The sequence below is a fragment of the Mastigoproctus giganteus genome, chromosome 4 (assembly GCF_048544385.1).
Source record: "Mastigoproctus giganteus isolate SK-2022 chromosome 4, ASM4854438v1, whole genome shotgun sequence".
Classification (NCBI taxonomy): Eukaryota; Metazoa; Arthropoda; class Arachnida; order Uropygi; family Thelyphonidae; genus Mastigoproctus; species Mastigoproctus giganteus.
In genome coordinates this window covers 140,644,665-140,672,439 of record NC_143578.1, presented here as the reverse complement: position 1 = coordinate 140,672,439, position 27,775 = coordinate 140,644,665, and the positions used below count along the sequence as shown (strand labels likewise).

The 27,775-nt window shown below is 38.7% G+C and overlaps 1 protein-coding gene across 1 annotated transcript in view; it reads right to left on the bottom strand.

Moving 5' to 3' along the window:
• LOC150087100 (uncharacterized) overlaps window positions 1-26,824 on the bottom strand; it is a 449,565-nt gene extending 422,741 nt beyond the window's left edge. The window contains exons 1-2 of the mRNA XM_090372375.1: window positions 26,788-26,824; window positions 24,195-24,467 (exon numbers count right to left, since the gene is read on the bottom strand). Coding sequence (XP_090228501.1) covers window positions 24,195-24,467; window positions 26,788-26,824 — 310 coding nt within the window. The remainder of the gene's footprint in view (window positions 1-24,194; window positions 24,468-26,787) is intronic.
• Window positions 26,825-27,775: the final 951 nt, after the last annotated feature.

Genomic DNA, 27,775 nt, shown 5'->3' with positions numbered 1-27,775 from the left:
TGCTCATAATAATCGCCTGAGAGGGCTTGAATTCAAATTGAGAAAAGATAGATGTGCAGAAGTTTCACTGTAGCCAGCGGGTTTTAAGGCAAAACTGTCTAGTTCTGCCTTAAATGGATTGATTCAAGGCAGAACTAGACAAATATTTGGGGCTAGTGGGTGTGAGTGGGGCTTAGAGGGGAACAGGCATTCTGTGTGTTATCAGACACTGAGTCTAAAACACTGATGGATCCAATATCTTTCTATCTCAGAAGATTTAGGAGAAGTGCAGTTGCCTTGCCTCCCTAAAATTCACTCAACCACACCTCCTCGATGATAAGCCCTGTTACGACACTTAGGTGGCAACGAACGTGTAGAGTGGTTCTCTTCAAGGCGCCTGGTCAGCGTAAAGAGGAAAAGACCAAACCCTCCAGCACATGACAGCCCAAAGAAACAAATGGCCCTTAAAGTAGAACAAGCACTCCCCCTCTTATAGTAGTGAAAGGATGAGTGGAAACAGTGGGTGCTAAAAATGTCTGGGTACAACCAGACTGCCATGCACGGAAACTGAACTTGCCTGTTACAACGTAAGATCGCTCATCGGTGAAGACAGGATATTAGAGCTCGAAAAGGAATTAGAAAATGTGAATTGGAATATCATCGGTTTGGCTGAAACAAGAACAAATGAATCACTTATAAGTTTATAAAGTGGAAATCTGCTGTACACCAATGGAAACAGTGAAAGGAGCAAAGGTGGAGTTTGTTTTATGGATCATAATGATATAAAAACAACATTTTGGATTTCAACAGTACATCACCAAGGGTGTCAAGACTACTACTCAGAATTTCTAAGAGGTACAAGCTAAAGGTTATAATGATTTATGCAACAACACCCAGTGGTATATCATGAATGATGTTACCATTATAAATAAGGTAAATGTTGGAAGTGATCACAGAATGGTAAGATGCATACTTGATATAGATGTAAGAAAAGAAAGGAAAAAACTGACATGAGTAAATAATGCAAAATCTTTGAGATAACAGAAGAGGAGAAAAAGCAGTATGTACTGGAACTTAAGAACAAGTTTGAGCTTCTGCAGACTGCTCCGGACCAAGATATCGACGAGGAATATTACAACTTTCTGAAAGTGATAAAGCCCAAGAAATCTATAGGGGAAAAAGAAATCCAAAGAAGAAAAAATTAGTCAAGAAACACTTGTCATGATGAACCGAGGATGATAAATGAAGAGCAAGATAAACACTGACAAGAAAAAAATTGAGTATACTAAGTTATGCAAAGCCATTAGAAAGAGACTCAGAGAGGACATAAGAAGAACAAGCATTAAGGGAAAACAAAGGATTTAAATCAGCAGCGATGAGCATAATACAGAAAGACAAATGATACTGAAACTGAAGAATAGCGATGCTGTACTTATAAATAGCAGAGAAGGCATAATTCAAATAGTAGAAGACTACTATAGAGAATTATGAAAGGAGCAAGGGAATGATGACAGCAGTGAGGAAGATGGATCACAAATTGGTAACACATATGACATACTCGATATCCTTCCTGATGAGGTAGAACATGCGTTGAATAAAATGAAGAATTAGAAAGCCCCGGAGGAAGAAGAAGGTACGGTAAAACTGGTAAAATTGGGAGGAAGAGACATGGCGCAAAAACTGGCAAGACTCTTCACAAAATGCATTAGAAAAGGTGTGATGCCTAAGGAGGGGAATAATGCAATCATAGTTTTGCTGCATAAGAAAGGAGATAAATCAGAAATTGGAAATTATAGACCAATTAGCTTGTTATCCCACATCTACAAGTTGTTCACTCATTACTATCAGATTAGGTGCCTCCGTAGCCAGGTGGGAAGGAGCAGCAGTGTGTAACACATGCATCTTGATTAGACTAGGCTTCGATCCTGTCACCACCAAATACGGAGGATGTGGAAAGGTCAGGGAATGACCACCGCATATTCCGGGAGCAATATGGCCTTAGTTGCTAATGCTCCTAAAAAAAACCAAATAACAACTAACAGATTAGAAATAATACTTGATGAGAATCAACTGAAAGAGCAAGCTGGCTTTAGGACAGGATTCTCAACTATGGATCACCTTCACGTAATATCATGTGAAGGTGATCATACCAGCTAATGGAGAAAGCAAATGAATATAAAACACCATTATGCCTGGAATTTGTGGACTGAAAAGGCGTTTGACTCCATACAGCAAACGGCAATGTTTCGGGCACAGGAAAGACAAGGCATAGATACCCCATATATTATGATTTTGAAGAAAATATATGAGAATGTTACCTCCTTTATTAGACTAGACAAAGACAGTAGGAAATTTAAAACTGAGAAAGGAGTTTGACAAGGAGATACAATATCTCCAAAGTTGTTTACTGCTGCCCTTGAAGAAGCTTTCAGAAGATTAGACTGGTCGCAGAAAGGAGTCAATGTGAATAGAGAGTACCTAAACCATTTAGAATTTACAGATGACTTTGTGGTCAATAAGCCACGATCCCAAAGAATCAGAGAAAAATCTTAATCAGTTATGCAGAGTTAGTAAGGATTTTGGACTAAAAATGAATATGGCTAAAACAAAAGTAATGATGAGCAAGCCTGCCATAGAAAGGGATATAATGATTGAAGGAGCAGTAATTGAAAAGGTGGAGTCATATCTGGGACACGTCATCTGGGACAAGTCATCAGCTATAATAATGATAAATGGCTGGAAGTCAAGAGAAGAATAAATTTTGGATGGATAGCATTCAGGAAATATAGTCACATACTGAGCAGCAATATCCCAATTTGTCTGAAACGTAAAATAATGAACCAATGTATACTACCCACCATCACTTAGGGAAGTGAAACTTGGGCATTCATCAAAAGAATGGAAGAGAAGCTGAGAACTACACAGCGAAGAATGGAACAAATTATATTGGGAATCAATCTGTTAGATAAGAAGAGAAACACATGAACTAGGCAGCAAACTCATGTAAAGGACATTGTTATCAAAACTAAAGAACTAAAATGGTCTTGGGCAAGACAATTAGCTCGAAGACTTATGTTATTTTGTTATTTGGTTTTTAGGAGCATTAGCAACTAAGGTCATATTGCTCTGGGAATATGCGGTGGTCATTCCCTGACCTTTCTGCATCCTCTGTATTTGGTAGTGACGGGATCGAACCCCGGTCTAATCAAGAAGCGTGTGTTACGCATAGCTCGAAGACATGATGACAGATGGAATAAGAGAATAACAGATTGGTACACAGGAGGAGCTGGAAGACAACAACATAGATGGACAGATGAAATTCAGGAGTTTGTCGGTAATAAATGGATGGCCACTGCACAAAACAGAAGGAACTGGAAAGTTGGAGAAGCCTTCATCCTGCAGTGGATTGAAAATGGCTGATGATGATGATGAACGGATGGGTGAAACGAGAAGGGTTTTTTTGGCTGATGCTATATAAGCTTGCTTTCTTGCATCATGTGCCAATTCTAATGCTAATGTTCAAAGTGGTTGCCAATCAGATCCTTTCCCAGAGACCTCTGCACACACATTATGCACTCTCACAAAGATCCCCAATAACATGCATACAGGCTCTGAATTTGAAAACCCTTCAAGCCTGGGAGCAAGGTTATGTTCTTCATGCTGTTTTTCTAGAGCTGAAAGCGGCCTTTGACTCAGTACATGTTAAGCCTCTTATGTGCCTCATGGAGAACTACTATGGTTTCACAGGTAATGTCTTGAAGCTCCTCAGAAATCTACTAATCAAGAGGTTTCTTACCTTCCAGCATGGGAATAACTGCATCACAAAACAGGTGGAAGTCGGTATACCCCAAGACTGATCGTTGTCGGCACTGCTATTTTCAGTGATATTTATTCCATTAATAAATGAGTTACCTGCATTTATGGCCTACGGCAACGATATTTTGTGTTACCTCTCAAACCCTGCTAACACCTCACCAGACTAGGCAAAGAAATTATTGAAATCTGTTATTCTGAACAGATATCTGTCCTCTTTCTGTGAATATGCTGCCTATTTTGGGCTTAAATTGAACCCAGAAAAATTCAAATATATCATCTCACCTACAGCACAAGCAAACCTCAATCCAGCAGTATCTCTGCATCCTGCCATTGAGGGGCATGTTCTTGTCGCCACTCATTCTGTAAAATTCTTAGGGCTGGTAATAGACAAAAACCTAACGTATAAGGAACAAATCCAGCAACTGCATTCTAGAGCATTGTGGGCTTTCTGGGGTATAAAGCTTGATCTCTGTAGAGTGCACAACAAGGAAACAGTCAGAAAATTTCTCCTCTACTACTTTAGTTCTATCATTAGCTATGGTATTGAAGTTTTGTCTGCTGCTCCATGTCCAGTCTGAAGGTGCTCTAGGGGCTAGAATTCTGGGTCCTAAAGTGGGCCAACAATTGGGCTCACCTACCCTACACAACTTCAAAATCACAACTCTCCATAAATCTCAGATACACCCCAGCCCAGCACTTGGCATATGCGAGGAAGCTCACAATGGCGCTTATTCTGTGCTCCACTGTTCTAAACTTCATCAACATTTGGGAAATTGTAAGCTGGAAATCCCGAGTAGTGCCTTCAGAAACTCTCCAGTGATCTGGTCTAACCTACAGAAGCTCTCGGCCTACAAGCGGCACTCTCCAAACAGCATCATCGGTGCACTGAACTTCGCCAATGTTGATTTATATCTCTGGTCCAGAGGAGAAAAGTGCAAATCTATATTCACGTGCAGTCAACATTCTTGCAATTGTCAGCAAAACTAGTCATAAGAGCGGAACCAGTGAAAGATTTTCAGATTGTCTCAATGTTTTGTATCGTGTCATATAATTTTTTTTTTATATAATAACATATAATCTATATGATATAATATAAGCCCTCTATAATCACTGTTTCAGGACCAGCTCAAATTGTAATTAGCTTAAATTCAAATCTGATTATGCTCGACGGAAGTATTTAACCCCAGGGAGGCTCACATCTGGTGAGTATGGGCTCAGCACACCCAGGATCATGAGCTTTCTTGGTAATTCTTTCCTACTTATTTCTCTCTCTCACAGGGTAATTCAGAATTTTTTTTTTCTTTTTTTTGGCTGGTGCTTTTAAGGCTAATAATAATAATAATGTTAGCTTTTCTATGTATTCAATATATTTGCCATGTACCTATGTAGTTTTGTATGTACTCATACAAAATGTAATATGGCATTAATTGTTAGATTCCTCTGGTTGCCTGTAGTGGGAATTGTGTTCCTTTATTTCTATTAATAAAGTATTTTATTATTATTATCCATATAATTACTGGATATAACTAATATAACTATTGGATTAGATTAGAAAATTGTTTCCAGTTGGCTCCATTAAAATTCCATGTAGTTTGTTGGTTGGAAGCATAGTTTGTATATGTCTATATTTTGCAATTTATAGGAAAGTGATCACTGTTGTGAAGGTTGGTTAAAATGTATGAGGAACATATGGATGGTTATAGGGCAGAGCTAGATCCTGAGGGCAGGTAAATGAACACGTGTATACGTGTTCATTTACCTGAGGACTGACTGGTACAGTCAGTCCTCATATAACATGTCTACATGAATTCGATCATATACGATTTATAAATAGCAGAACGATATATAAAACACATATATAGCATGAACCAAAAAAATTCGCTTATGCACGATTCACCTTTGTGTTTACAAGAAATGGCAGTCGAATGCGGAATCACACCAACTGAATGCAACACGATAAGAATGAAGAGAAGATTCTGAAAATGTAGTTATGTTTTTTATATCAGTGAAGGAGAAACATTCTACCATAATAACGTAAAAACCCACACAACTTCAGCTATCGGTATTATCCCAAATGCAATTATTTTGAGTTTGCTACAAGTTTATAACAGATTCCACTAGCAGAAATACAACTGGAAATTGTTTTTATTGTTTTATGGTAGTGACCTCCAGAAATGTGCTTTAGTAAAATGTGAGCTAGTGAAGTCTTATTAGTGTGTCCCTGCCTTTACTATGTTGTTTATTCAGTTGCTACATGTGTGCAGCTTTGTTTATGTGTATCAAGCATGCCTCCTCATTTTCTAATTGTGCTTTATTCCCTAAAAATGAGTAAAATACTTAAAAGGTGTGAAAAGGCAGCATCCTGGTAAAGAGACAATATCGATAGATAGAGCAGACTGGGTCAAAAATTCTTACCCGGGAAAATTTGTAGAGGCCTCATGCTAGTGTTTAAGGCCAAAATCACACTGACTTCCATTGTCTTCTAGACTCCGTCCCACCAGGGTTTCCCCAGTAAGGCTTATGGCCAGTTTGCCTCTGTCAATAGAGAAAAAATATGAGATTGTGAAACACTTTGAACAAAATTAGCATTAGCATTAGTAGAGGCATTTGATGCAAGAAAGCAAGCTCATGCAGCATCAGCCAAAAAAAAAAAAAAAAAAAAACCGACTTCCACTTCACCCCTCTGTTCGTTCAAAATACCTGTCCAGCTGAGCCTTAAACGTATTTAGGCTATCAACCTCCACCACAAGGGATGGCAGTCTGTTCCACCAACCAACCACCCGCTGGCTAAAGGCAAATTTCCGCACGTCTATCCTACATCTGTCCTTCCTCAATTTGAATTTATGCCCTCTCAGGCGATTTTTCTGAGCTAGAGGAAGAATCCCATCAGCATTGAGCATGCTTAAACCATTCAGGGCTTTATACACCTCTATCAGATCACCTCGCTGGTGCCTAGTCTCCAGACACTGTAATTTGCAAAACTTAAGCCTTTCTTCGTAAGAGCACCCCTTTGTTCCATTCACTAATCTTGTTGCCCTTCTCTGTACTCGTTCCAGCAGCTCTACATCCTTCTTGAAATGAGGCCTCCAGACCTGTATACAGTACTCTAGGTGTGGCCTGACCATTGCCTTATACAATGGAATAATCACCTCCTTATCCCTGCTGGAAAAATTCCTGTATATCATTGACAATACTCCATGAGCTACTCTTGCAGCCCGTCTGCACTGATCAGAGAACTTCATATCTGCCTGCACAATCACCCCCAAGTCCCTTTCACTCTCTACCACTGTCAGTGTAGTACCACAGAGTTGATACGTTGCTCTGGGGTTGCTGTTTCCCATGTGTAGTACTTTACATTTGTCAATGTTAAACTTCATTTGCCACCTCTCAGCCTATCTGCTCAGCCTTTCCAGATCCTGTTGCAGCACCATAGTGTCAGTAGTGTCCTTGACAACCCTGCCAACCTTTGTATCATCTGCAAACTTGGACATTAAGCTTGATATACCATCATCAATATCATTTATAAATACAGAAAACAATAATGGACCCAACACTGAGCCCTGAGGGACTCCACTAATAACATTAGTCCACGATGAGCAGTGTCCATTGATTACCACTCTCTGTCTTCTCCCACTCAACCACCCTTTTATCCATAGCAGCAATTTGCCTCCAATGTCACACTGCTCCAATTTGTGTAGCAGTCTTCCATGTGCAACAGTATCAAAAGCCTTTCTAAGATCCAAGTATATAATATCAAAGTTATTCCCTGCATCCAGTTCTTTTGTGACTGCATCATAGTATCCAATCAAGTTGGTCAGGCAAGACTTCCCCTTAACAAAACCATGCTGTGTCTGAGCTATAACTGAAGTCTTGTCTAAATGATCCTGCAGTGCTTCTTTAACCAGTGCCTCCATTAATTTTCCTGGAACAGAAGTTAAGCTCACAGGTCTATAATTACTTGTGTCAGCCTTTGATCCTCCTTTGTGAATTGGGGTCACATTTGCACATTTCCAGTCTATGGGTACCTCCCCTGAGTCCAAGGAAGCTCTCATAATTATGGCTAAGGGTTTGCTTACTTCCTTTGCTGCCTCCTTTAATATAACTGGATAGATCCCATCCACCCCGGGTGCCTTTCTTGTGTTTATCTTCAACAGTTTCTCCTCCACTTTACTCCCAGTTATTTCAAGATTCTGTAGCTTACTGCTAGAGTTGAATACACCTCTGGCATTCCCCTTGCTGAATAACTCCTCATGTGTGAATGTCGATGCAAAATATTCATTTAGTTTGTTAGCTACCTGAGCAGGATCATCAACAGTTGACCCATCAATATCAAGTGGACCAATCTGATTCATCCCCTTCCTTCTAGAGTTTACATAAGTAAAGAACTCTTTGCTGTTTTTCTTTGCATCCCTTGCCAAGGATTTCTCGTAATCTGCCTTCGCCTGCCTAACCTCCTTTGTAACTTGGTTGCATATCAACTTGTATCTATCATAGGCTTTTGTGTCATGTGTTAATTTGTAAGTATCCCATGCATTTTTCTTCTCTGCCATATGCCTCATTAGTTCATCTGACATCCATTTTGGCCTAAACCTTGAACAATATTTCTTAGTTGGTATGTAAAGCCTAGTAGCTTCCAAGATAAGTTCTTTGAATGCTTCCCATTTTGAATTTGCTGTTGGTAACATCATCAGTTGGTCCCACTGTATAGAATTTAAATACTGTCTCAGTCCATCATAGTCGCCTTTACGGAAGCAATAACCCTTCCCTTTACCCCTAATGGTAGTTACCTCTTTCAGTAAATCCCACTTCAGCACACTGTGATCACTGCCACCTAGTGGTTCATTTATCTGCAGATTCTTAATGCATGAAGAATCACTGCTGATAATCAAATCAAGAGTATTACTCCCTCTAGTTGCCTCCTGAACATGCTGATGTAGAAAACAATCATCCAATAAATCCACAAAAGTCCTGCTAGTGTGTGAGTAACCAGCCCCCAAATTCCAGTCAATATCTGGGAAATTAAAATCTCCCATTATAAGACACTCTGATTTACTGGCCCACTCTATTTCCCTGTACAGTTCCTTATTATACTCATCAGAGTCATTAGGCCTATAGCACACTCCTACTCTCAATTTTGATCTCCCAATGCTTATGTCACACCAAACTGACTCAACACTGCACTGTCCAGCGATGTCAACTAGCTTCACTTCCTTGGTTTTTATGTGTTTCTTAACTAATAGCATAACCCCTCCCCCCTTCCTATCCTGTCTATCCTTTCTGTAGACGTTGTACTCCCCAAATTGCAGTTCTGCATCCCTTATATCTGTGTGACACCACGTCTCTGATATCCCAACAATATCTGCCTTTGATGTTTTGAGTAATACCTCAAATTCATCAAATTTATTTACTAAACTCCTAGCATTGGTGTACACGCAAGTATACCTGCACCTGTTTCTATTCTTAGCTACCCTAACACAACCCATGTGTTTACTTGTACCGCAATGGCTCCCAGCAGTCTCTGAAATACCATGCATCTTGTTTTTCAGGCTTCTGCTCATTCTAATAGAAGCAGTGCAAGAATCTCTTTCACCTCTGCCAGTGGCTACTGTCAATCTATTGGTCTTTGTCTCCCCCCAAGCTAGCAGTTTTCCGACCCACCTAACACTGCCTCGATAGCATCAGCAAATATTCTTGCACCCTTTCTATTTAAGTGTATCCCATCCCTGTAGAAGCAATCTGTCCTGTTAACAAGTACAGTCCAGGCTGAAAAAAATTCTACCCTTTGAGCCTTGCACAATCTTTCCAGGGCTGAATTGATCGACAAGGCTCTCATCATATACTCCCTCCTATCGTGTCTGGGCAGAATTGCAGACACTTTCAAATTCAACCCTAATTCTCGGCTTTTGTTCAACAGTGACCTGTACTTGTTAAGTAATTCTGCCGGTCTCCTACTCTTAATATTATTAGTGCCAACGTGTACAACTATATCACCTTTTGTGCCCTTAAAAGATGATATTCGCTCTACAACGTCATCAACCTTTGCCCCTGGCAGACATACCCTGGTCCTGTTCCAGAACCAGGGTATGGAAGAAATGAAATGAAAGAACATGTGATATTGCACTTGCTACAGGCCCTCATACTATGGTTTATGGCCGAAATCACACCGGCTTCGTGCCCACCAGGGTTTCCCCAGTAAGGCTTATGGCTAATCTGCCTCTGTTGATAGAGAAAAAATATGAAATTGTGAAACGCTTTGAGCAAAATGAAAGACCATGTGATATTGCATGTGCTACAGGCCTAAATGAGGCAATGCCAAGAATTAGAAAGAATGCAGAGAAAATAAAAACAACTTTCATAGCAGGAACAACTCAAAGTGTAACAAAATCCATTAGATCAAGACACAAAGAATTGGAAGAGATGCAACGGCTGTCATCTGTTTGGATAGAAGATCAAACAAAGAACAAGTTTGCTTACGATAGAAGCAAAAGCATTAGCAATGTTTTATTAAATAATAGTCGTAATAAACTACTTAAGAATTTTATTATGATTATTTATTGTGATTAGTAATGTTTTAGTTACAAATGTGTGTTCAGTCTTGGGTGGTTGGCACCTAACCCTATTTTTCCCATAGGCCTGTTATTTATATTGCACAATTTTGCATTGCACAAGGGTTTCTAGGAACAAATATCTAGATAGGTTTGGATGGTATGTTCCTACGAACTAAAATTTCTACTCCTGCTCTTGCCAGCAATTCTAGACTTCTGTCACATCTGAATAGCATAACTTTTGAGAAGTGAAAAGTATAATTTGATGATACATATGTTTCCTGTAAACAAATTCTGATGGGATCATGCTGGTGCATTAAATCTCGGTTGCTTCTTAAGCCCCTAAGATTCCACTGACTGATTTTCTGCATTATTTGAGTTTACGTTTTGTGGATTGGTCTGACTGCTTTATTTTCCCTCGATCCTGTTAAAATTTTTCTCTTTGTCTTTGGAAATACTGGATGACCAACATCCATCTCATCATTGGCATGTAGTAAGAAAACTCTATCGTCATTATCTGATATCTCATCAGTTCCCTTTCAATCAAACACTACCATCAGCATTAGTAGAGGAACATGATGCAAGAAAGCAAGCTTATACAGCATCAGCCAAAAAAAAACCTTTCCCATTTCACTGACCCATTCATTCCAAATGTTTGCTTAGTTCTTCCAAATGTATACACCTTGAATTTATTTAAGCTATTAACTTCCACAGCAACAGATGGAAGTTTGTTCCAGCAAACAACTACCCACTGGCTACAGGCAAATATCTGCATATATCCACACAAATATTCCACAACTGGCTATGGTCGCTTTGAATCTATGCCCCCTCAGGTTTGTAATCTGGGCAAGAGGAAAAATCCCATCAACATTGAGCTTACTCAATCTAATAAAGGCCTTATACACCTCAAGATGCTGCAATTTGCAAAATTCAAGCCTTTCTTCATAAGAGTACCCCTCTGTAATAGTAATGGCGGCATGTAATGCAACAAAGCAAGTGTATGAGCTTATGTAGCATCAGACAAAAAAAAAAAAAAAAAAAAATTCACACAATCTAAATGTTTGTCCAGTTCCTCTCAACTTGCACTATGAAAGATGGAAGTTTGTTCCATCAATTAACCACCCACTGGCTAAGGGCAACTTTCTGCACATCTATTCTACAGCTGTCTTTCCTCAATTTGAATTTATACCCCCTTAGGTTCATAATGTGCACAAGTAGATGAATCCATCAGAATTCAGTGTTCTCGACCCATTCAAGGCCTTATATACTTCAATCAGATCACCTCACAGGTGCCTAGTCTCCAGCCGCTGAAATTTTCAGAACTTAAGTCTCTCTTGGTAAGAGCATCCCTTCATTCCTCTCACCAATCTTGTTCCCTTCTCTGTACATGCTCAAGCAAATCTACATCCTTCCTAAAATGAGGCCTCCAGACTGGTACACGCTACTCAAGGCGTGGCCTGACTATTGTCTTATACAGAGGAACAATCACCTCCTTTTCTTGCTAGCAAAATTCCTGTATATCACTGACAAAACCCTATGACCTACTCTTACAGCCTGTCTGCATTGTTCAGAAAACTTCATATCCGACTGCACAAACTTCTCACACTTACCCTAGGTCTTTTTCATTTTCTACCATCTTAAGTTTAATACCACACAGTTGGTACATTCCTCTGGGGTTACTTTAGCCATATGCAGTAGTTTGCATTTGTCAATGTTAAACTTCAGTTGCCACTTTTCAGCCCATCTTCCCAAATTTTCTAGATCCAGTTGCAGTAGCACACTGCCATTACTGTCATTAACAACCCTGCCAACCTTGTATCATCTACAAACTTCGACACTAAGCCTGATATACCTTCATCAATATCATTGATAAATATACAAAACAACAGTGGACCCAACACTGAACCTTGTGGGACTCCACTAATTACATTAGTCCACGAAGAGCAGTGCCTATTGATTACCACCCTCAGCCTTCTCCTACTCAACCATCCTTTTTATCCATTGTAGGTTTTTGGGTTTTTTTTTTTTTTTTTTTAAGGAGCATTAGCAACTAAGGCCATATTGCTCCGAGGATATGCGGTGGTCATTCCCTGACCTTTCCACATCCTCCTTATTTGGTGGTCATGGGCTCGATCCCCGGTCTAATCAAGAAGCATGTGCTACGCACTGCCACTCCTGCCCACCTGGCTACGGAGGCGCCTTATCCATTGTAGCAACTTACCCTTAATACCATTCGCTCCAATTTGTACAGTAGTCTTCCAGGCGCAACAATGTAAAAGTTTTCTGAAATCCAAGTATATGATATCAAAATTATTTTTTATTTCAATTTCCTTTGTAACCACATCATAATATCTATAAAATTTATCACACAAGACTTTCCCTTAACAAACCCATGCCCCCCCCCCCAAGCTAGCAGTTTTCCGACTCAACTAACACTGCCTCAACAAAGCATCAGCAAATATTCAATTGTTCCCTTCACTAGTCTTATTGCCCTTCTCTGTACTCTACATCCTTCCTAAAATGAGGATTCCAGACCTGTATGCAGTACTCAAGGTGTGGCCTGACCATTGCCTTATACACGAGGATGATCACCTCCTTATCCCTGCTAGAAAAATTCCTGTATTTTCTGTTTTTACTCTTTAATACAATCATATATTATATTATTATATATATATATATATATATATATATATATATATATATATATATATATATATATCATTGACAAGACACCATGAGCTACTCTTGCAGACTGTCTGCACTGCTCAGAAACTTCATATCTGTCTGCACAATTACCCCTGGGTCTTTTTCACTGTCAGTGTAGTACCACACAGTTGATATGTTATTCTGAGGTCACTACTTGCTTCCTATACTTTATATTTGTCAATGTTAAACTTCAGTTGCCAGTTTCAGCCCATCTGCTCAACTTTTCTAGATCCTATCTAGAAAAGATTGCTTTATACAAGGGAATAATCACCTCCTTTTTCCTGCTTGCAAAATTGCTGTATACAGTATTATTGACAGGACCCCATGACCTACTCTAGCAGCCTGTCTGCACTACTCAGAAAACTTCATATCTGACTGCACGATTATTCCCACGTCTCTTTCATTCTCCACTACCCTGAGTGTAATACAGTTGGTACCATTTTCTGGGGTTACTGCTACTCATAGGCAGTACTTTGCATTTTTCAATGTTAAAATTCAGTTGCCACTTCTCAGCCTGTCTCCTGAACCTTTTCCGATCCTGTTACAGCAGCATGCTGTCATTACTGTTATTAAAAACCCTGACAACCTTAGTATTGCCTGCAAACTTTGACATTAAGCTTGATATATCTTCATCAATATCACTGATAATAAACAAAACAACATTGGGCCCAACACAGAATCCTGAGGAACTCCACTAATAACAATAGTCCACGCAGAGCAGTACCCATTGATCACCCACCCTCTGTCTTCTCCCTCTCAGTCATCCTTTTATCCATTGTAGCAACTTGCCCTTAATACCATATTGCTGCAATTTGTACAGTAGTCTTCCATGTGCATCAGTATCAAAGCTTTCCTGAAATCCACGTTTATGATATAAAATTATTTTTTGAATCCAGTTCCTTTGTGATCACATCACAGTATTCAATCAAATTGGTCAGACAAGACTTCCCCTTGACAAACCCATTTGGCGAAGGTAAAGAAAGCCAACATGAGAATGATGAAAAATGTCGGATAAGTTATGCGAAAAATTAGTTTCCCAACACCGGACTCTAGCGCTGCTCGCTCGGTAAACAGATGGTAGGTGTTATCGGTCTTGAGCCGAAATCAAGAAGGATATATTGATTGACAGGTATGTGTGGCAAACGATGAAATGATTGGGCCGACAGACCATAGGCCACTGTGTAGTCATTGGTTGGCATTATAATGTGTATTTATGAGTAAAGAACGGTGCATAATAGTTTTGTGATGGACGGTAAACAGTTAATAATAGCGATGAATCTTTTAAAGATGGAAGAAATTTGTAAGGAAAATAAAACGTTGGTTGATTTTTTGATGAAAACTAAATTAATAAAAGTTTCGTTCTGTTCATTTTGCTTTTTTTCTCATTTTTGGAGTTCATGAATGTTTTTACTATATTGTTGATTTAGTTACGAAAAAAGGAAAAGGTTTCTTTATTTTTCGTTATATTTTGTAACCTGACCTTAAATGGTAGGTTAGGAAATAATAGAAAAGGTTTCCTTATATTTCGTGACCTAACCTTAAACGTTAGGTTAGAAAATAATAGGAAAAGAAAGAAAGATTCTTTATATATATATATATATATACAGTCGATTCTGGTTAATTGGGACACATTGTGACTAGTGCATTTTGACCCGATTAAGCGGCTGCCCCAATTATTCGAAGTTTTACATAAATAGTTAAAAATACAATGGATCCCCACTTTACAATTGGTTCACTGTACAATCAAATCACTTTATGATGGACTCAACATAGTAAAGTACCGTTCACTATACGATGTGTAGTAAGTGCCGGTCATTGATGTGTAGTAAGTGCCGGTGATCACATTTGTGATTTGAACTTTAATTCTATTAAGCCGCGATTCTAATTAGTGAAAATAGGAGGAATATTATCCACAGGCTATAAAAGTAAAGATATATTAAGCACAAATTTACCCTTTATTATCTTACCAATTAAAAATTTAAATGATACATGAAAATCGGAAGAATATACGTGATAATCGGAATAATTAATACGTACTGTAATGTGCATACTAACTAGTTGATATTTCTGTTCACTGACATTTGTGGGTGGAGGTTAAATAAAACGGTAAAAAGGTAAGCAATCAATAACAAAGAACACAGCACACACAAGTTGCAAGTAACACGATACGCGAAGTGAGAACGGAGTAACAAGTTACGAAGCTTTAAAAATAGGAATGAAGAGCAGATTCTGAAAATTAATTTTTTTATGATTGAAGATTTCATGGAAGTGTAAACACATTTCACCATAAAAACCCACAGAATTCCAGCTGTTGGCATATTGCAAATTCAATAAGATCAAGTTTACTATCCATTTATGATAGATTGCACTAACAGAAAAGCCTAATAAACAGGTGACTGCTAATTGTTTTTATTGTTTTATGGTTCTGACCTCCATAAATCAGACCAAACCACGTGGTACAGTCGGAGACAAACGTAGGGTAATCTCCAGTGCTGCGGTCTCCTGTCCTGATTAAACAGGATGTCCCAATTAAGCGAAGTAAACCCCGGCTATTTTCTTCATTGGGTTCTGTTTTTAACATTTGCCCCAAATAAACAGCGGCCTCGATTAACCAGTGGCCCAAATAATCGGAATCCATTGTATATATGTAGTGAATAGCTATTGACTATATATATATATATATATATATATATATATATATATAGTGAATAGCTATTGGTGTCATGATATGTGTGTATCTGCATGAGTGTCTTTAAAAATAAAAGTACAGTAATAAAAAATTAATATTTTATTAATAAACAATTCATGCACTACTCCCTCCATATTGGGAGGGGTTCAAGCTCCCATGGGATTCAAGTGTTTGTGAATCCCATGGAAAAAAGGTCACCGTAAGGGCATATTATTGAACAAGAAAATAAAAATACAATCATAAAAATTTTTATTTTTTTATGAATGTATTTCTAAATATGACTGATTCTAAAGAAAAAAGGTTAGGGTACCCACCCCACTTCAGGAGGGGTTCAAGCTTCCAATATATATATATATATATATATATACACACATATATATATATTATGTAAGGCGTTGATTAGGGCAAGTTACCATTAGTGCTGACTGCATACTAAACCGATGTTATCGTGTGTTGTCTTCGTGCACCAATCAGGACATCGTTTGTCATGCCTACCTGTCAATTAATATATCATTCTCGACTTTGCTCCAGACCGATAACCGTCTGTTTACCGAGCAAGGAGCGCTAGAGTGCCGTATCAGGAAACTAATTTTCCGTGTGAGTTATCCGATGTTTCTCGTCATTCTCATGTTGGATTTCTTTACCTTTGCCACCCATTCTGGGACTGAATTATTACTGCTGTCTTGTCTAAATGATCCTGCAAAGCTTCTTTAACCAGTGACTCCATTATTTTCCCTGGAATAGAAATCAAACTAACAGGTCTGTAATTACTCATATCACCCTTTGATCTCCCTATGTGAATTGGAGATACATTTCCACCTCTCCAGTCCATGGGGACTTCTGCCAAGTCCAAGGATGCTCTAATAATTATGGCTCAGGGTTTGCGTACTTCCTTTGCTGCCTCCTTTAATATAACTTGATAGATCCCATCCACACCAGGATCCCATCACCTTTTGTGCCCAGGTGCCTTCCTTATGTGTGCCTTCAACGATTTCTCCTCCACTTTGATCTCAGTTATTAAAAAATCACTGGCCCTCTTTTCCTTGAATAACCTCATATGTTAATGTAGATGCAAAATACTCATTTAGTTTGGCAGCTATCTGAGAATGATCACTACAGTCAAATCATTGATATCAAGGGGACCAATCTGATTCATCCCCTTCTGTTAGAGTTTATATAAATAAAGAAGTCTTTGCTGTTTTTCTTTGCATCCCTTGCCAAAGATTTTTCATTATCTGCCTTTGCTTGACTAACCTCCTTTGTGACTTGATTACAGACTAGCCTTTATCTACCATAGGCTTCTGTGTCGCCTGACAATTTATGTGCATCCCATGCATTTTTCTTCTCTGCCATGAGTCTCATTAGTTCATGTGACATCCATTTGGGCCTGAACCTAGAGCAGTATTTCTTAGTTGGAACAAAAAGCCTAGTAGCTTCCAAAATTAGTTCCTTGAATGCTTCCCATTTAGATTTTCTGTTGGTAACATCATCATTTGGTCCCACTGTATAGAACCAAAAAATCTCTGAGAACACTGTACTCACCTTTACGAAAGCAAAAACCCTTCCCTTTACCTGATGGTAGTTACATCTTTAAGTAAATCCCGCATCAGTACACTGTGATCACTGCCACCTAGTGGTTCCTTTATCTGTAAATTGTTAATGCATGAATAATCACTGCTGAGAAGCAGATAAAGAATATTACCCTCTCTGGTTGCCTCTCGAACATGCTGCTGTAGAAAACAATCATCCAATAAATCCACAAAAGCCTTGCTAGTATGCAAGTGACCAATCCACAAGTTCATCTGGGAAGTTAAAATCCCCCATTATAAGACACTGATTTACTGGCCCACTTTATTTCTCTGTATAATTGTTAATTGTAATCATCAGAGTCATTAGGCCTATAACAAACTCCTACCCACATTTCTGCTTTCCCAGTGCTAATGTCACACCAAACTGAATCAACATTGCACTGTCCATCTATATCCACTGGATGCACTTCCTTAGATTTCATGTGTTTCTTAACTAACAGCATAACCTCTCCTCCCTTCCTCTTCTGTCTATGCTTTCCGTACGCATTGTACTCCCCAAATTCCAGTTCTGCATCCCTTATATCTGAGTGGCACCATGTCTCTGACATCCCATCTATATCTGCCTTGGATGTCTTAACCAGCACTTGAAATTCATCAAATTTATTTACTATACTCCTAGCATTGGTGTACATGCAAGTATACATGCACCTGTTCTTACTCTTAGTTACTCTACCACAGCCCATGTATTTACTTGTTTCATGACTCCCAGCAGTTCCTGAAATCCCCAGCAACTGGCTTTCCGGACTGCTGCTCATTCCAGTAGAGGCAGTGCAAGAATCATTTCCACCTCTGCCTGCAGCTACTGTTAACCTATTATTCTGTGAATCCTCCCCAAGCTAGCAGTTTTTTGACACACCTAACATTGCCTCGATAGCATCAGCAAATATTCTTGCACCCCCTTCTATTTAAGTGTATCCCATCCCTGTAGAAACAATTCCTGTTAACAATCAGACCACACTGAGAAAAATTCAACCCCACAAACTCTACACAATCTCCCCAAGGCCAAATTGATACACTCCCTCCTATTGTGTCCAAGCAGCATTGCAAACAGTTTGAAATTTAACCCTAACTCGCAACTTTTTTTCAGCTTTGTCCTGTACGTGCTTAGTAAATCTGTAGATCTCCTACCCTTAATGTCATTAGTGCCAACATGTAGAATGATATCACCTTTTGTGCCCTTAAAAGATGATATCAGCTCTACAAATCAACTTTTGGCCCTGGCAGACATCCTGGTCCTATTCCAGCTATCCTTTTTGCACAATATATATTTTCCATTTCCCTGACAATTGAGTCACCTGTTAATTCTGTGCAAGGTCTGGATCTTTCTCCTTTGTTAATAATCCTAACTTGGGAGCACTGTCTTAGTATGACTTGGTTGGTGTGGTATTAGCATAATTTGATGTACTCTTTGTTGCTGTCAGTGTCTCACCATCCATGAGATCTGGCCTACTTAGAAAGAAATATTTTAGGAGGAATTGTAATATCAGTGTGTGTTGAAAACTCTTTACTGTTTTTGACTGCACTGGTATATGATTTGAAAGGCATCGTTTAATATCTGTTTTCATGCTTCTTGGTATCAGACATTTTTCTTTGCCTTCTACTTCAGTATTTCCTTGCCCATTTTCCATGGGTCACAAGTTATGGAATATACAGAGTGCATCCTGGCAACTGGCACACTGTGGTGTTACTGCTGTACATTCAGTTTGGGAATGGTCTGTTGATCCACAAAAGGGGCAAGTGGCCTTACCTTGACATGATGTTTGGTAATGCATATGGGATACTTCTGGTATATCCGCTTAGAAGCATCTAAATGGATTTGGAATATATCCATTTAGGCTATATTCTAAATTCAGATCTTGTAAGATCTGACCATATATATCCATATATGGTCAGATCTTACTAGAAAGGTAGCCGGCTTAAACTGATGCAAGGCGATTTGGAGTGCTGAAGGTAAGAATAATGTTCCTTATGCCCATCATCCAGTTTGGGCATAATTATTTTGGGCACTGATTACATATTGTGCCTTAAATTCTTAAGCAATTTCTTCCTAGGGAATATTAAGGAGATCCCATTCATAAATGCCTCCCATTTCTGTAACCCCACACAGAATTTAAAATTCTGTGTGGGGTTACAGAAATGGGAGGACCTCCAAAGGTCATTTGCTACAGGAGCTGCCTAGTCAGTCAGTTATGATTGGGGTTGGATGTTTCCACAAGATCTCCTGAGCGAAGTCATTTGACTATTTTAGGAGTACCTGCTACAGCCAATATGCTTTTCTGCACAAAAAATGGAGATAGGCTGCTAAGAGGTTTCATTGATAAAGAACGTATGATTAGGAAAGCAGATAGGTCAAAAAAGATGAAGAAATCATCTTTTTTTAATTCTTTTTGGTTGAGACGATTCATGTTCAATATATGAACTACTATGTGGGCTCTACAGTTGGTGAGATTCAGGAGTTCATGTTTGCTCCTTTTTGCCCTGAGTATTGGATTTATAGTAGGTACCAAACTGCCACATGGAAGCAGGAGCAGTGCCACCAGTGACCAAGTAATAAGAAGTTAGTATTTAGTGTGTTAGGGAAGTTAGTTATATATAAAAGAAAGGTGTCTTTCCTTTCTTGATAGGAAGCTTACCTCTTTACTTGGAAGGACCCAAAAATAAGTAACTTTGTAAATAAAGGCTTTAATAATCTCTTTAATCAGTCAATTGGAGAGAAGAAACTTTCAAGTCACTTTGGAAATTGCTATGATCATTCACTTGGCATTGGGGCCAACAATGATTAAAAGTCTTGAAAATGCAAAAGGTAACTACTTGAGTTCCACTGAACTTTTCCACTGAATTTGTCCAAAGATGAGTAACATAAGCCAAGACATTATCAGTGGATTGACATTCATGCAATCAAGAGTCACAGATTAGATGAAAAGTTTCAAGATATTGTAAGAGTTGGCAAGTTGATGGATTTCTCCATTGTTATGGAAAGAGTAGAGGCAAGTGCAATGGAACAATAAGGGAAGGGATTGTCATCACCCTTTTTAGGAACTGACTGGATACAAGAAAGTTTCCACGTAGAAGGAAAATCAGAAGTGGAATGAAGAAAAAGTGTAAAAAGGCAACACAAGACAAGAGTACAGGTTTTAAGAGCAAGTGGAGAAATACAATCCACTTGCTCTTAACTAATGCAGGTAAATTAATGCAGATAAACAGAAGTTGTGGCTAACTTGAAATTCTCATAAATATAATATGATTTGTTTCATTTCTCCAGCTTTGTTCATTTCACTGTCACTGTTAAATATCAGGATCTAATCTTGACTCACTCTGTATTATATTCATATAACCAGGGCGGGCGCTAGGCTGCAAAGCTGAAATGGGTGATCCTGCATTGCAAGGCAGGCGCCCCCAAACATACTAAACTTCATACTAACACTTCAAAACAATATCCACCTTGTAGTGGCACCCACCTGCAATGCAGGCCCTGCATATAACCATTTCAATAAATTTACTGGACAGCACATGGTACAACTATCTCCTCCTTTCATATTTCATGAATGTAATTAAAATTTTCACACATTTCTGGCTTGCCTCAAAGACCAAATGAATAGAAAACTGCACTTACTTCCATCAGGTTGATGATGACTGGTCAAGAATTAACTATTATAGCTAATTAGTTAATTCTTGACCAGTCATAGCTAATTCAAAACAACCACTGACTCAAGTTATGCATGATCCAGAGTCATGCACATTAAAGCCCATTCATTTGTGCTTTTGACTCTTTCAAGCCATATAAAATAAACTTTATTTATCACTTTTATTTGTGATTTTTTTTCATTTTTTTAATTTTTAACTTGCCAATACAGTGGTACCTTGGTTTGCAAGCATAATTCGTTCCGGAAACGTGCTCGTAATCCAAACTACTCGTATATCAAAGCGAATTTCCCCATAAGAAATATAATGGAAACCCAGATGATTTGTTCCAAAACTCAAAAATAATACTGTAAAAATGATTAATACAAAATACATACATACCTTTTTTATATTTTTAATATTTAAATTTAATATACATAAAGCAATGAATTTATTAATTATTGGGTAGGACAACTTTCACTGTCACTAACGGAATCACTGCTATCTGTTGACTTTTTCTTTTTGTGCGACTTTAACAAGGAACCTTCCAATGACACTTGCTTTTGCCTCTTTTTAAGAATTTCACGGAAATATGACATTGCATTGTCATTAAACAGATTCATCGCTCGCACTGCCACAGCCGTGGTGCTTTTCTAAAAAATTTTGCACTGATTCCCACATTTTACACACCTCCCTAATCTCATTTGAAGAGAGGGATGTCTCCATTTTTTTCTCCTCCTCCTCAGACGAGATCTCCTCCATAACCTCTTGCTGTTGCTCGTGATGCAGATCCATCAGTTCGTCAGTTGTAAACTCCTGGCCATGTTCCTCCACCAGCTCTTGAATGTCGTCCTTATTCACCTCCAGTCCCATAGTCGTCCCCAAGGACACAATTTCATCGACAACTGGCAGCTCCTGTTCATGAGCAAACCCCTCAACGCAATCAGACCACAGTTTTCTCCAAGCAGAATTGAGGGTTCTCTTGGTGACCCCATCCCAAGCTTTATCGATGACCTTGAGGCAGTTTACGATGTGGAAATTATTTTTCCAAAACTCTTGGTGGGTAAGGTTAGTTCCTTCGGTCACCTCGAAGCATCGCTGAAATAGTGCCTTGATGTAAAGCTTTTTAAAGTTTGAAATGACCTGCTGATCCATGGGCTGGAGTAATGGAGTAGTGTTGGGAGGAAGGAACTTGACCTTAATGAACTCGAATTCTTCCAGTAAGTCGTCCTCAAGGCCTGGAGGATGAGCAGGAGCATTATCCATAACCAGCAAGACTCTGAGTGGCAGTTTTTTTTTCTAATAGGTATTTCTTCACTGCAAGACCAAAGACCTCGTTGATCCACTCAATGAACAAGATACGAGTGATACAAGCCTTGCTGTTGAACCTCCACATAACGTTTAATTGGCTCTTCTGCACTTTGCATTTCTTGAAGGCTCGTGGATTCTCAGAATGATACACGAGCAGGGGCTTGACTTTGAAATCACCGCTTGCATTAGCACACAGCAAGAGGGTGAGACGGTCTTTCATGGGCTTGTGACCGAGCATTGCATTCTCTTCTCCTGTAATGTAGGTCCTCTTTGGCATCTTTTTCCAAAAAATCCCCATCTCATTGCAATTAAAAACTTGCTGCGGCAGGTAATACTCGGAAAGCATGAGCTTCTGGAACTCGGCAACGAACGCCTCAGCTGCCTTAGCGTCCGAACTCGCAGCCTCTCCGTGCCTCACAACACTACGGATGCCACTTCTCCTCTTAAAGTTATCAAACCATCCCCTGCTCGCCTTGAAGCCTTCTTCGTTTTCTGTAGATGTACCTGGCAGTTTACTTACGAGGTCGGCGTACAAGGCCTTTCCCTTCTCACAGATCAAGTTCTCGGTCACAGTATCACCTGCTAGTTGCTTCTCGTTTATCCACACCAAAAGCAACTTTTCTACATCTTCCAGAATACGTGGCCATTGCTTTGATATTCTCGTGACTCCTTTTGCTACATCTAGTCCCCTTAGTTCTTCTTTCTTCTTTAATATTGTGCAAATCGTTGACGTAGACTTCTTAAAAAATCTTGCGATGGCGGCCACTTTCATACCTTGTTCGTGCTTCCCGATGATTTCCTTCTTAATTTCTACCGTAATCATCTCCTTCGTTCTCATTGGCTGTACCCGATACTGAATCTTGATCGAAGCCATTTTCGTAATGTACAGTTAATAAAGAACAGTCACTACATTTGAACACAAAATAAAAAAATGCTTTACGCACATACACGGGGTCACAACGCTAGCACGAATGTTCACTACAATGCCGACTGAGATCGAGCATGCGGGACGATTACCTGATCAGCATGTGATCACGTGACGCTTGGCAGACAATTTTTAGGGAATAAAGCACAATTACAAAATGAGGAGGCACACTTGATACACATAAACAAAGCTGCGCGCGTGTGGCAACTGAATACACAACACCGTAAAGGCAGATACATTATTACACCTCACATTTTACTAAAGCACATTTCTAGGTGTTACTACCATAAAACAATAAAAACAATTTCCAGTTGCGTTTCTGCTAGTGGTATCTGTTATAAACTGGTAGTAAACTCGATCTAATTGCATTTGCGATTATACCGATAGCTGGAATTGTGTCTGTTTTTATGTTATTATGGTGAAATGTGTTTCCCCTTCACTGATATAAAAAACATAAATACATTTTCAGAGTCTTCTTTTCATTCCTATCGTGTTGCATTCGGTTGGTGTGATTCTGCGTTCGACTGCCATTTCTTGTAAACACAAAGGCGAATCATGCATAAGCGAATTCGGTTCATGTTATATACGACATCGTTCCCCTATTTATAAATCGTGTATGATCGAATTTGTGTAGTGTAAACACGTGTTATACGAGGACTGACTGTACTCGTATTGCAAGACCTCGCTCGTTCATCAAGTTAAAATTTATTAAAAATTTTTGCTCGTCTTGCAAAACACTCGCAGACCAAGTTACTCGCAATCCAAGGTACCACTGTAATTTCACTGAATGTACTAACACTGACTCTACATTAAATTCATCTATTATTTTATTATAGGTAAATGCTTTAAGAAGCATATATTTTTTGTAATAGCTCTTATTTTATTCTATTATATGAGGAAGTATTATTCTTTATCAAAGTTAATGCCAGGTAAATAAAACTGACATTTAAGGTAAGAAAAACTGGAATAATAGTTAATTGTTATTCTTTTGTCACAATACATATCCTACTCACCATCCAAACAGTTGTTTTCCAAATAGTCAACAGCTCTGTTGGACCGGAGAAAATACCTGTTAGTAGACATGGTGGTTCGGTCATTGTCACAGATGGAACAGTCTCCATTACCTGAGTTGTAAATGGCAGATCGACAAGCAAACTGTTTTTCATTCAAACACATCTCCATACATGCCTCTCGGGACACAACACGAGCAGTTTTTTTCTTACCACCAACCATTGTGAATCCTCTAACCCTCTCAAAAATCCAATCACTATCACATTTCCTTGTACCTGTGGAAAAAAAGGGTTATTATTATTATTATTATTATTTTATATTTAGAGAGGGAGAAAACTCTAATACCTGGCACAATGATTATAACCAATCTCTTTTCACATCATTTGGAAACGGCCTGCATTTGAATCCTGTCTTGACAGAAAAAAATATTTTTTTTTTTACACAGTCAAAAAGTTAATTGATCTGGGTGATGGTTACATGGTTTTTCTCTTTGAAACTTGAATTTTTATTCTGCAAAATAGGCAAGCCAACCAAAGAGTACAAACAATTCACAGACACTGGGGGAACATAAGCAAATGCAAATTTACATGTTGCAAAATTAAGCTCATATGCTTCCACAAAAAGTTCTGTCAAAATTAGCTCTGGCTATCTCAGGCTATATGGAAGTATAAAATTCTCACCCCCTCCCCACTCCCAGTTTGATTGATTTGAATTTGCACTGAAACAACTTTGGGCAAATAAGAACCAAAATAAGTTTCAAATAAATCAGATAACAAATGGAAATGGAAGGCATTATAGATGTTATGTCAAATATTCAAAATGTCTCCATCATTTCTCAATGGTTCATCTTGCTTGCTTGTTGCTAGCCAGTAAACACAACTGTGATGATTCAAATGAAAATTTAATTTATAAATCACTTTGTTTGATAGTGAATGATTTGCTGGTGATTTTAAGGATGAAAATCACGGGCTTTGCTGTTTTTCTGACAGTAACTCACAAAATTGTGCCAACTTGATATCCTTTAACCTGCCAGTGCTTCTGATCATAACAAAAAAAAACACTCATGCTGCATCTGAAAGGAGCTCAACTTTGTTTTTAATTGTAGAAAACTTCTTAGTTTTTCTGAATTCTGCACAGGTTATAAAAATGTTTAACTTTTCAATAATGGTACTGCAATACTTTTTAATTTTCGTATTTTTTTGGCCAAGGTAAAGAAAGCCTGCACGAGAAGCACACTAAAAGTTCGATGAAATTTACAGGTAAAAGTACATGTACTTTGCCGTAACGGCATTTGCATTGTTGCTCGCTTGGTAAACAGACGGTGGGTGTTATCGGTCTGGAGTAGAAGTTGAATCCCACGGGAGCTTGAAACACTCCCGAAGTGGAGGGGGATAACCTGACCTTTTTTCTTTAGAATCACTAATTGAATCACGAACAGAGTCATATTGGAAATTCTGGCGTCATTAAAAATGTTCGTAACGTAGTTTCACAGGTAAACTTTTTCGACATTTTCCATGCTTCTCGTATGGGCTTCCTTTACCTTTTCTTTTTCTTAATAAACAATTTATCCACTAGTCCACCAGTGATTCTAAAGAAAAAAGACAGGTTACCCTCTCCACTTTGGGATTGTTTCAATCTGCCATGGAATTCAATTTCTACTCCTCACCAATAACACCCACCATCTGTTTACCGAGCGAGCAACAATACAAATGCCGTTACAGCAAAGTACTTTTACCAGTAAATTTCATCAACCTTTTGCATGCTTCTCGTGCAGGCTTTCTTTACCTTTGCCATTTTTTTAATGAAAATCCCATCTAAAAGTTTGGAATCATGTTTCATTTTTCTTAATTTTCAAAGTTTTAATTAAAAAATAAGACCAACTTGTTTACCGATTTTTATTAAAAAAAAAAAAAATTAAATAATAATTAAAGAATATTGAACAAAATATTCTAAAAAGGCATAGAAGACTCCTGAATGTGGGAGAACATTGTGGATGATTCTAGAATATTCAAGAAACTCCTGAATGTGGGAGAACATTGTGGATGATTCTAGAATATTCAAGAAAGTGGGAGTATTGTTTCAATATTATAGAAGGTTGTAGATGATTCTAAAGTTTTGAAATAATATAAATTAAGTAGTAAGAGCCGTACTTATAAAATATAACACCTGTTATTTAGAAAGAGAGTTTGATGAACATTTTGTGTGTTACATGATAAACATCGCAAGAAATATAATTTAAATGAAATAGTGTTGATAAAAGAAGTGCTACTATAACTTTGTATAAAGAAAGTTATTCCATGAGAAATACTGACAAAAATCTAGGTGTTTCATTCAAGGGTGGGTACAAGAATATTTGCCGATGCTATCGAGGCAGTGTTAAGTGGGTCAGAAAACTGCTAGCTTAGGGTGATACACAGATGGGCAGATTAACAATAGCTGCAGGCAGAGGTGAAAGTATTTGTTGCATTGCTTCTACTGGAACGAGCAGCAGCCTTGAAAGCAAGGTGCCAGAGATTTCAAGTGTAAGTCATCATGGAAGAAGTAAATATACGGGCTGTGTTAGGATAACTGAGGGTAAGAATAGGGCATGTATACTTGCATGAACACCAATGGTACGGGTATTTTCAGCCATTATCAATCTGTGATAATTTGCCACGCTGGTCGAGTGCGGTTTGGCAGATCGACTGTATTTAGCAGTCAGGGACTTGAACCCTGGTCTACCCAAAAAGCGTATGCACTCCCAGTCCTGACCACTTTACTACAGAGGCCTTCTGGTAGTAAATAAATTTGATCAATTTGAAGTGCTGCTCAAGACAACAAGTGAAGACACTGTTGGGATTTCAGAGATGTAGTGTCACTCAGATATAAGGGATACAGAATTTGAATATGGGAAGTACGTGTACAGAAAGGAAATAGTGTATAGGGTTATTTGTAATGCGACTCTGGGATTCCTCCAACTCCACATCAGACAATGTAATGAATAAAAAAAACTCTACAAAGGCCAGATTTATGTAGGTTAGTGAGTGTTGTGATCGTGAAGTATTAACCTCTTAGCTTAGGGGCCTGTGTTTTCACACAAAACCTGTAGATTACCATCCAATGCCCCATGAGGAGGCAGGCCAGGAAGTAGGGAGTGTAAAGCATTGGGGGAGGGAACCCTGTGGGTAGCCAAGGTTACAGCCAGGGAGAACCCAGTAGGGAAAAAAAAAGAGTGAAAATGGAAGCTAGTAGTGGGTAGTGAGAGGGGATTAAAGTGGTAGAGAAAAAGAGGAGGGCAATAGTGTAGGTACCCGCCTGGTTGAAAGTGGGGGAGGGGCAACTCGTTTCAAGAAGTTCCCACCAAGTTCCATCAGATTTCTTTTTTCTTTTCTCTAATGAAGGAAGTATATTGGTTCCTGAGAGTTCTGTAAGAATCTCTCAGTGCATCAACCTCATTTTGTGGCCAAGATGTTCTGGCTCTTTGAAAATGCCTTCTCACCTGCTGCACCCTTCTGAGTATAGTCAGTTCAGGGCACCATCAGGGAACTACCTGCTTCCTTAGTTTTTTTTTTGGATAGACAGGTTTGATGTTTTTATTAAGACA